This window comes from Eptesicus fuscus, chromosome 5, assembly GCF_027574615.1.
Source record: "Eptesicus fuscus isolate TK198812 chromosome 5, DD_ASM_mEF_20220401, whole genome shotgun sequence".
In the NCBI taxonomy this organism is placed as follows: Eukaryota; Metazoa; Chordata; class Mammalia; order Chiroptera; family Vespertilionidae; genus Eptesicus; species Eptesicus fuscus.
The window spans coordinates 37,193,740-37,207,580 of NC_072477.1; the positions used below are offsets into that span (position 1 = coordinate 37,193,740).

General features: G+C 45.2%; 1 protein-coding gene and 1 long non-coding RNA gene across 2 annotated transcripts in view; one reads left to right on the forward strand and one right to left on the reverse strand.

The window, feature by feature from the left end:
- On the reverse strand, positions 1–13,677 carry LGALS3 (galectin 3). Its single transcript, XM_028141709.2, has 6 exons — positions 13,599–13,677; positions 7,597–7,618; positions 6,535–6,960; positions 4,397–4,485; positions 1,669–1,834; positions 1–309 (listed from the first exon to the last, which is right to left on the reverse strand). The coding sequence occupies exons 2-6, from the start codon at positions 7,612–7,614 to the stop codon at positions 154–156; spliced, it is 855 nt and encodes a 284-aa protein (XP_027997510.2). The 5' UTR covers positions 7,615–7,618; positions 13,599–13,677; the 3' UTR covers positions 1–153.
- The window catches only part of LOC114230564 (uncharacterized), a 25,020-nt gene continuing 24,044 nt past the window's right edge, over positions 12,866–13,841 (forward strand). The window contains exon 1 of the long non-coding RNA XR_008556092.1: positions 12,866–13,556. This is a non-coding gene — a long non-coding RNA (uncharacterized LOC114230564). The remainder of the gene's footprint in view (positions 13,557–13,841) is intronic.

Sequence of the window (13,841 nt, forward strand, 5' to 3'; positions counted from 1 at the left end):
TTAACTCTTAGAATATTTATTAAATGGATGATTTATAAGAAGGACGTTGTTGAATAAAGGCAAAATTTTTCACTTACAGTGAGCATGAAACTTTTAAATGGGTAAGGTTTACATTCGTTTTTATTTTTTAAAAGAATATCTGCCCCTTTAAGATTATATCATAGTGTGTGAAACACTATTGAGATTGATGTCACCACTAACTCCCAATGCTTTGATTTCACTGAGATTTTTCACCCGGTGATTGTACTGCAACAAGTGAGCATCATTGACCGCAACCTTGAAGTGGTCCAATTCAACCAGTACTTGGATCTGAAATGGCACGTACACAAAACTGTTAGAAATGCCCATTGATTTCAAAACCAGTCTGTCCTGAGCTCAGGGTGTCCACATTTCATCTTTTGTGGAACAGATTAAAATCCTGAAAAAGTAACTTTACAGCAAAAGTAAACTCCAGACTATTCAAAGATTTACACAAAATAAAAATGACAAAATTTTAGAAGATATATAGTTGAAGCCACAAAGGAATAAATACTGTCTACATAAATGATGTATCTACATAAAATAATGTGTCCACATAAAAAGTTTTCATATGGCCTACAGCATCTAAAAGTAAAAGTAAACACTAAAGTAGGAATCCCCTAACAGAGCAGCAAATGCTATGAAGTTGGATAATAGCCACTTTGGGCAGAAAGAGGGAAAACAGTCTCCCAAGAGTGGATGTGTTTAACCCTTACATCCTTTTTGAAGTAGCACTTTGGCAATATCTCAGTTTTAAACATGTATATTTTAATAAAATTATTCTTCTAGAAAGCAAAGAAGAATAAGCAAAGTTAGTACAGTATTTTAGTAAAATAAATAAAACCTTCCCAGATTTTATTGGTAATATTTCCAAAGTTTCATCAATAGAGTACTGGTTGAATTATCACATATCTAAACATTGTAACTTATCTATGTTCTAATACTGAGAGATGTCCATTAAATGTAGAATATGGTCCCTATTTGTCTCTGCCCTTAAGGAGCTTATAGTCTAGTTGCGTTATTACCCAGTCTACAGTCAATCCAACTAGTACTGTGAACCTACTAAATATTGGGTGAAGCAGTGCTTAAAAATCAAAAGCGCTGTATGTCATAGAAAATACTGGAAAGATATTCACTAAGTTGCAACCTTTAGGATGTAAAGGATAGAGAACTTTTTCAGTTAATTTAAAAATCTATATATTTTTATTTTCCTAAGCATGTATTCATTTTAGGATTAAAAAATTTTGACTGTGCTGTACACCTGAAATTAATATAATATTGAATGTCAACTAATTTAAGTTAATTTTTAATTTTAAAATGTCTAGTTTTGGTTTCTATGTCACTATGTTTTTTAAGGGACTAAGTCTCAGTCCTTCTGAGACTTTCTGCCCTTTTTTATTAAAGATGCTATTTTTCTCATTTCCAGAAAAGCTTAAATTCAGAGGTGGTCACAGTGTGGAGCTGGGGAGTGTGCCACTGGGGAGTAGCCTGTTCCAGCCTACTGATGATCATGGGCGCCTAGGATGGGGAGGAGCTGGTTAGGTGTCCCAGGATAGCTCCCCCAAATTCACTTCAAGTGCATCGTGATTTTAGAGTGATTTCCCCATGAGCAATATGCATTATCAATACACAACAATAGCAGTAACTTACTTTGAATGGTTTACCACTTTCAAATGGGAAAATTGTCTGTCTTTCTTCTTGTCCCCAGTTATTATTCACGTTTGAATTGCAAACAATGACTCTCTTGTTGTTCTCATTGAAGCGTGGGTTAAAGTGGAAGGCCACATCATTCCCTCTCTTGAAATCTAAAACAAGACTGTACAAACCAAAGGCCAGAGTTAGTAAAATGATTCAAGTTGTGTATTTGCATCAAGTGAAGAACACGCAGAAGAATACAGGAAAATTTTCTTGACAGAAAACAAACCAGAGAATGTGTTCAAACTGTATACTAGGCCCAATATTAGTAAAATACTAAAAATAAACAAAACAGTACGTGTTGAATTGTTTTGCCTTGCTGTCTTTGGTCATATCGTTCTCTTCATTTGTAATCCCCTATTTATCCTTCTACTCATGAAAACCCTTCAAGGTTTCCTTATAGAGGTTTGAGGCCACTTTAAGGGCAGGTTATGCTTTCCATTGCAGATGACATGCCCTACCAGGTTGCTTTTAATACCTATTGATGGCAAGCCAGTCACATAAATAAGAGGTCAACTTCCTGGCTTCCTCCTAGTTAACCAAAAACCTAGTCCTGAAACAGAAAGAATGAGATTATGTACTTAATGTCCTGTTGCTAACTTGTAAAACCATGACAATGTGTTGAACTTTCCATAATGTGAAGGGGAATTGATGCAAGTGCTGGCTTAACTTTTTGACCTCTTTCCTTCTCCTTGGATGTTAACACAAAAACAAGTCCCCTGACTGTTAAAGTACTAACCGCACCCCCCCTCCCCAATTTCTCAGAATCTGCTAGTACTCTTGTTTTAAAACAGAATCTGCACTCCTGACCCACTAATAATAATTCCCTGGGTATTTGGATTCACCCAGTGACAGACCCAACCATAGATGTATTAACAGGGAAAGGATCAAAAGAGTCAAATGGCAATAGAAATTGTATTTGACTGAATACCCAATGGCTGAAGATATGGTCATCTCTACCACCTTAAGCGTTCTCTTTTCTTATTCCTTACACAGAATGTGCAGGACCAAGCAACAATTATTTCAGTTTCCTATCACCTTGGCTGTGTCAAGCAAAATTAGTTTTGATCAGTCTACATCTCTGATGTAATTGGAGTTTAAGTTTCCAGTACAATAACCCTAAATAAAGACAAAGATACCAGTGTGGTTCTGTGCGACAGGGGTTGGAAGAGGGGAGCCGAACTTAACAAATTGTGCCCTAGGTGGTTTGGCTCAGTGGATAGAACATCAGCCTGCACACTGAAGGGTCCCAGGTTCGATTCCAGTCAAGGGCACATGTCTGGGTTGCGGGCTCCATTCCCCCCAGTAAGGGGTGTGCAGGAGGCACCAGATCAACAATTCTCTCTTATCACTGATGTTTCTATCTCTCCCTCTCCCGCTCTGAAATCAATAAAGATATATTTTCTTAAAAATTTAACAAATTGTGAATGCTGTATGCACAGAATACGGTGTACTTATTGGGAGGAAAGATGGATAAGAGCATAGGCAGAAGGATATATATGTTTTGTAATTTTCTGTGAGATAAGCTTTAGAGTAGAGGCCAGAGGAGGCTGGCTAGAGGTTGGAGTGAATGGGCTATTTGAATGTAAAATGAACAGATCAGAAGCCAGTCCATCTCCTGGTAACAGAGGAGGTGGTTCCTGTTGATTCACCAGGAGCAAGGTGACAGACACTCATCGAGGCTGTCTGTGGATCCTTGAATAAACCTGTGTACACAGCTTGAGTTAGTATCTTTTGTATACTACTTATAAGACCCAGAGACATTAATTAATGGCTGCAGGAGCTTTAGGGTACAGACTGGAGGGCTTCAGGATAGATATCCTTAGCTTGTTTGTATTATATGTAAGCATAACCAGTGGTGATAACCAGAGCCAGGCGTCCCAGAACAGCCACAAGTCAGCATGGGATTTCTCTAAAGCAGTTTAAAGTCTTATCCCTCCTAACTCACCTCAGTCAAACCAGTTCCAATGGCAAAGGTTGACTTCTTTGGATGAAGTCTTTAACTTGAACAATCTTTTCAAACCTTTCAAGTAAATAGTGACTACTCAGAAGATGGGGTTCCCCATCCTGCCACTTGTCATCTGTAGACGAGGCCAACACCATGGGAATCTGTGACCCTGCAGCTGCACCCACTGTGAAGATGGGCATGGCAGCCAAGCTCGAGAGCTGAGACCGCACTGTGACCTGTGCGCTGCAGGGAGACTTGCATGAGTGTGAGGACACAGTGGGATACCATTCAAGCTCTCGGATCACCTCATCACTATGTCACGTGGGACCGCTTGCTTTGGAATCCTCATTTTTTATGGTTATCTAAAGTGCATGCTTGGCTTTTCAGACACTGTATGGTTCCCAGTGGAGGGATGGCCAAACAGGACATTACAAAGACTCTACTGGCCTTTAATGCTAACGCCTTCCCTGCCAGGAGGAACCCTGCTCTTCCTCTTTCTCCTCACAATGTAGAACTCAGTTCTATTCAGGTTCTGGGAGAAAACCAAGATTTGGCGAGGAAAACCTTGCCCCCTTGGTGGGAACACGTATTGATTTATGGGATAATCCCATACTATGGAAGAGCCAAGACTCTTAAATGTGTAGTTTTAAAAATTCTATTAAATTTCAATAGAGATCAGTCTTTGTTCAAAAACCAATCAACAAATGTGTTAGACGTTTAAAGTTTGCTGTTTACCTGTTTGCATTGAGTTTTATTATACCCATAACTGTTATCAGCATGCGAGGCATCACTCCTGTAGGGAAAGCCATTTCATAAGGCACAGTCTGGGGATGAAAAATATGTGTATTAATCCAGAGTCATGCTTTCTTGGGGAAAGAAAGAAAAAGATGTTGCAACCATTCAAACAATACATGTGACTAACACATAACCTTAAGTTAAGCCATCTGTCAGACTCTCGGGCCACCTTGCCCAGGGCCTGAAGAGGTAAGTTCCCTATGTGCACAACTAATAATTGAGAAGTAAGCCATTAGTTAATTGGTGCCAAAGGCAGAACATAGTTCTTTTTGGAGCACTGTAGCTCTTATTACTAGGGCCATCCCAGCCTGTAACTCATTCGTTTAGACTATCTTTTGAAAGGGCTTAAGCTAGACCTTGCAATCAACATTCACAATTTTGTGCCACTCTTAAGACTCTTGTCACATAACATACTTCATTATGTCACATTCTTCGGCTTCTGGGTTCTCATATGTTTTACCCTCAGCATCAGCAGAATACTTAGTGTGTGGCAGATACTCAATATTTGTGGAATAAACATCTTCCAGTTAATACATTTCCTAGTTCATTCCGCAAATATTTATGTTCAAGGTACTGTAAATACTCCCCAAAACTCCATTATTGGCCTCTGCTTTTTCCCCTTTAAATTCCCCCCCACCCTCAGGTCCAACTATCATCCAAGTCTTTTATCTCTAGCCCTGAGCACTACTAGTCCCGTACTTCCTCCTCCTGGATTTGCTACTGGTGCTGCAGATGCAACAGGTATGAACTGGAATGGTCTCTCTTGCCTCCTCCTCCACCACTCCCCTTCCTGGTGCCCTAGCTGTCCTGTCTTGAAAAGCCAGTCATTTCTGACTCCTAGGACTTAACCAGCAGATCCTAAGGTTCTTCCTCTGTAGCCTCTCTCCCACCTGCCTCTTCCTTTGTACAGACTCCTTGTGCCTCTGTATCTGCAGTGGACTAACCATCTGGGTCTAGACCCTGCCCAATGCCACCCACACCCCCAACGCTGTCTCTGTACTTTCCTCTAAGCCAGTGGTCGGCAAACCGCGGCTCGTGAGCCACATGCGGCTCTTTGGCCCCTGGAGTGTACCTCAATCAGATTGAGGACGTTTTTAGCAAAGGCCAGCTTAGGAGTACCCTAATTAAGTTAATCACAATGTACCTACCTATATAGTTTAAGTTTAAAAAATTTGGCTCCCAAAAGAAATTTCAATCGTTGTACTGTTGATATTTGGCTCTGTTGACTAATGAGTTTGCCGACCACTGCTCTAAGCTGACCTAAAAGCAGATCAGATGCCACCTGTGCCACCTTCTACCTACTCCTGAAAGGGTCTGCTCCCAGGCTGTTATTGAACTCTTTCCTCATATCTGCTTACTTCCCAGCTGGACTATAACTCTAGAAGGGAAGGATCTGTGTCTGAGATGTGTCTAAAGCCCTACAGACTTAAGGTTTTGTGCGTAGAATTTCTTTACTAAAATGCATGTTAATATAAATGAAAATTCAATCCTTAGATCACAAAATTATCTTTAGAAGGTTTTTCAAAACTAGATTATCTTGGTTCCCCCTCCCACCATGTTCTCTCTATGGTCCTGGGCAAGCTAATATAATGCTATTGTCCCATTTCTTCATGTGGAAAGTGGGGATAATAACAGTATCTTATCGGGTGGTTATGGGTTCAAATGAGGTCATCCATGTAGAAGCACACTGCTGGACATGCTGTCTACGTAGTGTTTATTAATACTAATAATGAAAACGTTCCCCCATTACTATGCTCTTAAATTGATTTTTATGAAAGCTGCTTTACAGATGCCTTCAAAAGACGCATTAGCTTCTCTTTATGCCAACACTGCACATGCTAAACTCAATACAAATAACGTTTTTTTTCTATTGGACGAGCATACACTGTGGCTAGTCCTAGAATATGGCCCTAAGCAGTGAGAGTAAAGCTTCGGGTCTCCCTGCAGCGCTTTGCAGGTGTGAGTGCCCAGCCAGAGCGCTGCAGAGTGATGGCACCACAGCCCACACAATTGCCGTGTTCTCCATTAGCTTTGTCCTGGTCACAATCAAGTGCATGAAATGACTGACTCCATCTTACCAGTGGTCCAGCAGGGATGTCAGCGGGGCCGGCACCAGGGTAGGCCGCAGGCCCACTTGGTTGTCCGGGGTAGGCTCCTGGGGCATTTGGTCCGGGATAAGCAGGTGCTGTAGGGCCAGGGTAGGCGCCAGGAGGTGCCTGTCCAGGGTAGGAGGCAGGAGGTGCCTGTCCAGGGTAGGAGGCAGGAGGTGCCTGTCCGGGGTAGGAGGCAGGAGGTGCCTGTCCGGGGTAGGCGCCAGGAGGTGCCTGTCCGGGGTAGGAGGCAGGAGGTGCCTGCCCGGGGTAGGCAGCAGGAGGTGCCTGCCCGGGGTAGGTCCCGGGATAGGCAGCCCCCGGGTAGCCTCCTGCCCCAGCAGGCGGGTTTCCCCATGGACCGGGCCATCCTTGAGGGTTGGGGTTCCCAGACCCAGATATGGCATCATTAAGCTGGAAAAAAAGATACAAACAATTCCTGGATGAAAAACATTCACAAAAACAGAATTTTCAGGAAAACAGGAATAAGAGATCCAAAGTGGAGGGACATATGACGATATACAACTCATATCCATAAAAAATTTTCCATCTATTAAATAGTTTTGAGTTCCCAAGACTAAAATTAGACTTTGGGATGATATGCACTTTATCAGTACATGTTGCCCATCATCTCATATTGTGCAGGGTTGCATTTTTGTAACTTGCTAAAATAGAGCTATCCATCCTCAATGTAAAAGCATGTATTTTCTAACTGACATGAGAAAAATAATCACAAAAATCAGGATGCTCAGACTGTACCACACTTCCCATTGTCGGCTTATTTCTCAGGTCCTGGCCCACGGAATCCACCCACTTCTGTCCCAGGCCTTTTGGTTGAGGGGCTGTGCTTAGTAAGGCCCAGGCCTCTCTCTACGTGGCTTTCTTCCCAAATCTATTACTGGAAAAACATGACTCCGGCCAACAAGCCCTCATTGGACAGGTGAGGCCAGAGCAAGGCACCAAGAGTTAGAAGGGAAAGTCTGGCGTTGAAAACAAAACTCTCCACCTACATGGGATTAGAAAGGAAGACAGCAGACATGTAACACTTACCGAAAAGCTGTCTGCCATTTTCCTGAGAGGAGAAAAAAAAAAAAAAGATAGGTTATTATGTGATCTGAAAAGATTTCATGAGTTTCCATTTAAATTTAACATCACAAGTAGTTTGTTGTGTAGTTCTAGTCCATTTACAGGTATTCTTCTAGCACAAGGCAATCTATTTACAAAAATACGTCTAAATCAATAGCATGGAACCACAATGGGGTCTCATCAAAGAGTGGAGATGCACTCCAACTAGATTAGCAAACCCTCTTTAACCCGTAGCTTTCAGCTCCAATCCCACTAGCGGGTGTTCTGAATCCTGGGAGTGCCAGGCCGTACAATGCAGGAGAGAGAAGACTGAGGGCGAACATGTTCTGCCCCTTTCCTGGGTAACGAATGCGCACAGTCCTGGTTTCCCTTTGGTCCTCCTTCACCGTCCTTCCTGTGTTCCTTCCCCACCACCTCTTACAAAGCATCTGCCTGTTAATATCAACCTCCCCCCACCCCCTGGTTCTCACGGACAGCCCCTTGCCCTCTTCTGGGTTTTAGGAGGAAAGCAGAGGTGGTTGAATCTTAGGATCTGAAAGACATGCCCCTCAGATGTAGTTCTGCCGATTATTTGTTCCTTCGTGTGCACACATTTGTGCCTGCTCTGCACGGGCGTGGTGCAGGCTCCTGCCTGGGTGTGAAGATGGATAGGCCAAGGCCTGTGTGGTCAAAGGCTCCCCAGGCCGGAGGGATCACAAGCAGCCATGCCAAGAGCCAGATTGTGTGCTTCGGGAAGTCACAACCAGGCTCTTAGAAGCAAGGGGAGGGGTTGTTTGAGCTAAGCCTTGGATGTGGAGCAATGAAAAAGACAGGCAGGCACAAATGCTTGCTGTTTTGAAAAAGTACTTGTTGTTCCAAGTGAAATATTTGGCATTATAACAGATTCAAGTTAAAAAAAAAAAAAAAAAGTTGGGCAATGTGGAGGAAAATATTTTGGGGTTTGCCTTGCCCAAAGCTGCCTCAAGGGATGGCCTTGCTTGACACACCATTCCTGCCTTCTCCTGCTCCTCCCTGTAACTGCCAGATACCTGCTCCCACGGCAGACACTCCAGCACTGAGGGGAGGAGGGCGGCTTCCCAATCCTGAGGCCTGGTTGAGTTTTCTTGACTCAGGATCACCTAGGCTATGGTCAAAATTCCCTGGACCTTACACAGTCAGAATCTCTGTTTTCCTTGAGTTGCTCACTCATGATATTTACTCGATTATTTTCTTCATCCTTCTTTTTAAAAAATATATATTACTGATTTCAGAGAGGAAGGGAGAGGGAGAGATAGAAGCATCCATGATGAGAGAAAAATCATTGACTGGCTGCCTCCTACACGCCCCACCCTGGGGATCAAGTCTGCAACCCAGGCATGGACTCTGACCTCCTGGTTCATAGGTCGACACTCAACCACTAAGCCACGCCAGCCGGGCTCAATTATTTTTAAAAATGACAAGGGATCCAACAAATGGTGACTATTTGATAGGTCCTAAAAATATAAAATATTAGATTTTTTGGTAAAAACTCAGACAGAGCTCCTCTAGGACGGGAGTGGAGAATAAATACACACGGTATTTATTTCTGGCACATCTCTGTTATAATCTGGGCATTCTCAAACGTATTTGGAAGTAGGTTATCACCGTGTCCACCTTCCAAGGTGGGAAACCCCTGACCGGGAGGTACCGTGACTCTCCCAGGGCTTCCACTCACTGTGCTTCCTATAGGAATCGACCTTTGAAAGCAAAAGGTGGGTGCTCTTCTGCCTGTGCTTCCTTCCCCAAAAGGCTGCCGCTGCCTAGGAAACTGCTGCTACCGCAGGGGGAGCTCGAGAGAAGAGTTGTTACGGAAAAGGAAAAGAAAGGACGACACTTAAATCAAGAAAATAAAGCCTCTACTAGTATCATTTTGGATACTAGTAGAAAACAATCTTGAACTTCAAGGTGGACAGCGAGCTTAGTTCCTTTTATTGCATAAACGTCCACTCCTGGGCAACATATCAAAGACCCAGCAATAACTTGATAAGTGTCTTCACTTCTTTTAAATATCCCCCTTGCGTAGGGGCTAATTCCTAACCTCGGCACCACTGACATTTCAGGTCGGATCTTTGTGTTTTTTGGTTGTTTGTGTGTTTGTGTGTTTGTTTGGGGGTGTTGTGCATTGTAGGATGTTTAGCAGCATCCCTGCCTGGCTTTACTGCACAGTCAGCAGCACCTCCACCCTCCCCACCAATTGTGACAACAAAAATGTCTTCAGGCATTGCCAAATATCGCTGGGGGAAGTGGGGAAAAGGCAAAATCTGTCTGGTTGAGACCTACTGGTCTAGACTGATTCGCATGTGGTTCCCCTACATATAGGTACACACACAGGTCAATAAGAAACAAGGGTAGTTTCGATGATTAAAACTAGCCAAATCTGTGCCATTGGCCTGATAAAGTGGCTTATTATCATAACTCCAATCAAACTAAGATGTGTTTATAAAGGCAACCAGAAATTCACATAAAAATGGCCTTTCCAAGATTTAACATTTATTCTTTATAAAGTCTCTGCTCAAGCATATTCAGTTCATTTTCCAACATGACCAAAACGGTCTGAGGAACAAAGCCGATCTCCCTCCACGTCCACTGTGTTTCACACACGCCTGGGATGGCAGCTTGGGCTGCGCTGTGACACATTAGGGGAGCCCATCAGAATAACTGCAGCCTGCGTTTGTGTGGCGCTTTGCAGTTTACAAAGCACTTTCACATACCTTACCTATTCTGAGTCTGATAATAATCTTATGAAATGGACAGGGAAAAGTAAATATTCCCACTTTTAGAGGTGAGGGGACCGAGGCTCAGAGAGCTGAATGGTGGCCCGAAGTCATTCTGTCATTAGCAGGCCAAGGACCAGGGTCCAAGCAACTTGACCCCTAATTCAGGCTCATTTTACACTAATATTAAACCTCACACTTTGAAATTTGAAAGTGTTAATGGCTTCATTTAGAAATGATGTAGCTTATTCGTTCAGAGCTACATAACATGCTGAGGTTGTACACAAATTTAAAAAGAGATCATGTTTTTGTCAGGAACCTGGCTGGGTGACTCATTCAGTGTGCAACGATATTGAACACAGGAATGCCATTGTGCACAGTCGCCGGGCTGATTATAAACACATTTAAACCAACAACGTGTGCTTTTCCAAAAATTGGGTGTGTGCTGTTTTGATTTTGTCAACTCATAACCATCAGATCTCTTTTTTTGAAAAGGATTATACCAATGATCCTTTTTTGTTGTTAATCCTCACCTGAGAATATTTCTTTCCGTTGATTTTGAGAGAGAGAGAGAGGAAGGGAGGGGAAGAGAGACACATTAACTGTTTGCCTCCTGCACCAATGGGCCCCGGGGATCCATCCTGCAACTCAAGTGTGTGCTCTTCACTGGAATTGAACCTGCTACCATTCAGTTTGTGGGCCGACGCTCTATCCACTGAGCCAAATCGGCCAGGGCAACCAATGTTCTTTTGAAATCAAGGTCAGCAACCTTAGAACTTAAATAAATACAACAACAAAGAACAACATCTATTTGGATAACTACCTTCCTTACTTGCCTGGAAATTTTATTTCTTTTTCTTAGATGAGTAGTTTATATCTAGAGAGACAATCAAATGTAAAAAAACTCTCCCCATGCGACTGAATCTATAATATGTGAACTCCATTCCGGCATTTCCAGAATCAGAGAATTCTGAAGAGTCAGAAAAGAAAGACTCCATTAAAGACAAACCAGAAGGACGGGAATTACTGCTGGAGTCTTCACATTTGGAAAATCCTGCAGGAAGTGCTTCAGTTTGGTTTGGAATAAGGAATTTAAACATGAGTCTGCAGGTTGACCGTCTGTTAATTGTAACTTTTCCCTTTAATAAAGAGCAGTGTCCACACTACTATGTTATTCTAGGCTCACCTAGCAATTAATCCAGTAGCTCCGGCTCCCAGGAGCTCTTCTGAAATTTCTGCTCACAAAGGGCCCTGACTTTTACGAAAGGGAAGTCGGTCATGAGTGCATTTCCTCAGAACCCCAAGGCACCGCCCACACCTCTCTCCAAAGAACACAGGCGGGGCGTCTACTTCCTGTCCTTGCTGACACACGGAGCAGGACTTGAGGAAAGTCCACTTTCCAAAGCCCAAGTCAGTGAGAATGAGCTGGAATAAAGGAAACTGGTCCTTCACTAGGATTTCTTTCTCATCATACTTCCTCAGCATCAAGAAAGGTAAAGTTACTTTGTGCCTCTCAGTTACTGATTTTTCCCCCCATGGAAAAGCTGATCATCAGTCCAGATAGAACACATGATACTTAGTCAGCAGCAAATTGTAAGCCTGCAGCAAGCACTATCTGGCAGGCTTACCACTCAGGATTTAATGAGCAGAACCCGCGTAGGCACCAGACGCAATGTTACCCCGCTGTCCCCAGCAGGAGCCCCTGTTCCCCAGGAGAGGCTGTCTTTCAGGTCAGTTACCACGAGTCTCAGGAACATCCAAGGACTGTCACCGAATGTGCTGATTCTAAGTGTAACCCCCCAACATAATGAATTTAGGAAGCAGCTCCAACCTCCCAAAGATCAAGCATGAGGCACAACCATCAAAGAAATGAGGAACTCTAAGGATTCAAAGTCAATGCCTTTTCCACAATGACCATCGTGGAAAAACACATTTTTATTATTAAATGTTACCTTTTATGGAAACAGACTTCCCTAGTATGAAAGAGGAATGTCATCAACGTGAGACAAGTGAGTCAGAATTTTGGAAGTTGGTGCAATTTCCCCCCCCCCTCACGTTCTGTGCCCAAGTTGTCAATTTTTATTGCTACCATTTAATTATTGTTATTACTATTGTCAGAATTAAGGGAGCCTGCCTCCTATTTCTTTCCCAGAATACTAGAATCAGACTGGGTCACGGAGGATCAACTGTCCTCATTGTCCAGCAACCCAACTCCCGGGAGTCACTTTACAAATATTCCACAGTATCTGGAACAGGAATCCCCAGCTTTAAGGGCTAGCCTGGAACCAGTCACAGCCCCCACCTATGTGTCCCTGATTCCCAGGTATTGAGCTCCTCATCCTCAGAGTTGAGGCATTGTAGTGTTCTTATTTGCATAACTGATCATTCAGAATAAGTCCTCAAACGTGTTTTAACACGCGCGCACCCCCCCCCCCCCACACACACACACACGCAACTTCAACTAGAGCGCTGCACACTCGGACCAACATTTTGCCACACCCTACACATCCTCAGCACAGCTCTGCGATCCTTCATGCCCAGACCAGCCAATCTGATCAGGGATCTGCAAAAGTTTAGGGTTTTCGGTCTTTGCCCAGCCGGTCACCTGCCCCTTCAGGCCGTGGGGCAGCACCTTTTTCTGTGGGATCAGCACCCAGAGGGCAGCTGTACCCCTGACGCGGCTGGGCTTGGTAGACAGCTCACAGCAGGAGCAAGTGGCGGGGCAGCCAAGCCGCGGGTGCCTGGTGCCGCCCTGGAGACCCTGGGCAGTGCGCCCTGCGTCTGGGCTCGGGCACCTGGTGCCCAGGTGGTCCCGCGGCGGGAGGCGGGGCGCGCGGCTCAGCCTCCCGGTTGCCGCAGAGGGTGCCCTGCGCCCACGCCCGGCGTCCGGACACACCCGTCCGCACCACACCCAGGAGGTGCGTGTGAGTCTCAGGGAGACGTTGCCAACTCCGCCTGAGTCCGCTTCTCGAGGGGTCTCGAGGGTCACAGACGAGAGACCCGCGCCCAGGCGGCGCCCACCGCTCCGCTCGGGGCTCTCCAGCCGTCCCCGCCTGCAGCCCGCCGCCCAGGCACCCGGGAAGCCAAGCCCCCCAGGAACCCCCCGGGCGCCCCCGAGCCCTGCAAAGGGGCCCACGCACCGAGCAGTGCCCGGTGCCCTCGCCCCTGCCCGAACCGAGCCGCCGCCAGCAGGTCGGGTCCCCGTCCCGGGTCCTGGGCGCCCGCGCCACTCACCCTGCGCCTCGACACTCGCTCGCTTGCTCCGGGTGTGGCTCCTGGGGAGGTCGTGCTGTCCTGGACGGGGCGGCAGCTCCGCGCCTCAAATACGCCCGGCCTGGCCCGCCTCTCTCAGGGCGGGGCCGCCACCCCTGCCCACCCGGCCTCTCCCTGCGGAACAGGCTGGGCGAGCCCCAGGCCCCGCCGGGTGCAAAGGACACCCTCCGGGCCCGGGAGACGGCGGGTGGGACCCTGAAGGGC

Excerpts from the sequence above, each read along its gene's own strand:
- LGALS3 (XM_028141709.2), bottom strand. Across the intron at positions 1,835-4,396 it reads ATAAAACTCAATGCAAACAG|TCTTGTTTTAGATTTCAAGA; the intron begins GTAAACAGCAAA and ends TGGTTTGTACAG. Across the intron at positions 310-1,668 it reads AAAGTGGTAAACCATTCAAA|ATCCAAGTACTGGTTGAATT; the intron begins GTAAGTTACTGC and ends GTGCCATTTCAG.